This window comes from Myotis brandtii, unplaced genomic scaffold, assembly GCF_000412655.1.
Source record: "Myotis brandtii unplaced genomic scaffold, ASM41265v1 scaffold207, whole genome shotgun sequence".
Taxonomy (NCBI): domain Eukaryota; kingdom Metazoa; phylum Chordata; class Mammalia; order Chiroptera; family Vespertilionidae; genus Myotis; species Myotis brandtii.
The window spans coordinates 834,387-835,946 of record NW_005357736.1 but is presented as its reverse complement, the minus strand read 5'-3'; the positions used below and the strand labels follow the sequence as shown (position 1 = coordinate 835,946).

At 68.5% G+C, this 1,560-nt stretch overlaps 1 protein-coding gene across 1 annotated transcript in view; it reads right to left on the bottom strand.

The window, feature by feature from the left end:
* BSN (bassoon presynaptic cytomatrix protein) overlaps positions 1-1,554 on the bottom strand; it is a 4,624-nt gene extending 3,070 nt beyond the window's left edge. Inside the window, exon 1 of the mRNA XM_014538993.1 lies at positions 1,102-1,554. Coding sequence (XP_014394479.1) covers positions 1,102-1,527 — 426 coding nt within the window. The 5' untranslated portion in view covers positions 1,528-1,554. The remainder of the gene's footprint in view (positions 1-1,101) is intronic.
* Positions 1,555-1,560: the final 6 nt, after the last annotated feature.

Below are 1,560 nucleotides of genomic sequence, written 5' to 3'. Positions count from 1 at the left end.
CCCTGCTCCTCCATCCCCTTGTTCATCCATTCACTTGTCATTCTCTCCCACAGACCCAGGGTGGCCTGGCCCCAGGCGCGTCAGAACGGTGCCCACAGACCATGGCAACACCACGTCCTGCTCCACTGTCCCACCCTCGGCAGCAGGGTCTGCACTCCACACGCCGTGCATGGCTCAGCCCAGCAGGGCCTTGGCTTGCCCCCTGCCCCGCCCCCCACATGACAGCAGGGATGAGCCAATCACAGACCCACGGAAGGGGACACAGGAGTTGTGTCCAGGGCAGCCGAGCAGCCCCCGGGGTCCTGAGCAGGGAGAGTGGGTCCGGGAGGGTCAGAAGCAGCTCCACCAGGGGCTCCGCACCATCTGGGCCTCCCAGGCGGGCCCAGGCTTCTCCAGAGCAGGGGGCGTCCTGCTCCCTCCCACCCTGCTCTGCAGCGCTCAGCACCTCTCCCTGGAGCAGGGCCTGCGGAGGGACGGCCCCAGCCCCCATCTCAAACCCTCCTGCAGCTCGGGAGAGCGCCTCTGAGAGCCCCACAAGCAGGCCCAGGGGAGCAGGCTGCCCGGGAAAACACGGACCGAAGGCTGAGGCTTTGACAAGCAAACATCAACACCCCCCACCAAGGACCTGAGGAAGGGATGGAGGTGGACACCCCTGGCTGGGCCAGGGCCTGGGCCGCGGGGCACGGCCTGCCCTCGGTGAGAAGCCTGCCTTCTCCTGGGGCCCACAGCCCTCCACCCTGTGAGGGGCACAGGCCGAGGGCAGGTGGGACCCCAGGTTCTTCCTCCCTGGGCAGAGGGGGTTGGCATCTGTCACCAGGTCCTGCCATGAGAGCTGGGAGTGGGGGGAGGCAGTTCAGGGCCTCCTGAGCCTGGCAGACTCTGGGACCAGCCTCAGGGCACTCAGCCAGGCAGAGGCAGCAGGCACACCACCCGCACCCACCGTGCCAGTCAGGTCTCTGAGTGGAGGGGCGGCCGGGGCAGGGACAGAAGAGAGGGCAGCCCTCAGGGCATCGGCGGTGGAGGGTGCCCCACGGCTCAGCCCCAGCTCGCGGGGTCCTTTGCTCCCACTTGCCCGTGCCCCCGCGACCCCGGGTCCCTTACCTCCACCAGGTGGGGTGTCGGGTTGAAGCCACAGAGGTTGCACACCTGGAGCTTGCAGGCGGTGCAGGTGTTGTAGTTGGCTGGGCCCTTGCTGCCCACGTTGAGCTCGGCTTGGCACAGTGGGCAGGTGGGCCTGTCCTTCGGCATGGTCTTTGGCTTGGCAGCAGCCTTGGGCACTGCCTGCTGTTCTGCTCGGCCATGCTTTGGGCTGGGTGTCCCCCCAGTTCTCGCCGGGGCTCCGGGCCCTGATGCGGCACCTGCCCTGGCTGCAGGCTCAGCTTTGGCTCCAGCTGCAGGCCCAGGCCCGGGCCCTGAGCCTGGGGGTCTCGGGCCAGCCTCCTTGCTGGCATCACTGAAGACGATCTTGGGTGGCCCCTTGCTGGGGGCAGGCTGGCCCTGGGCGTCGGCCTCAGGCTGCACGGACATGAGGGTGCTCGCCTGGGTCAGCAGCGACGCGCC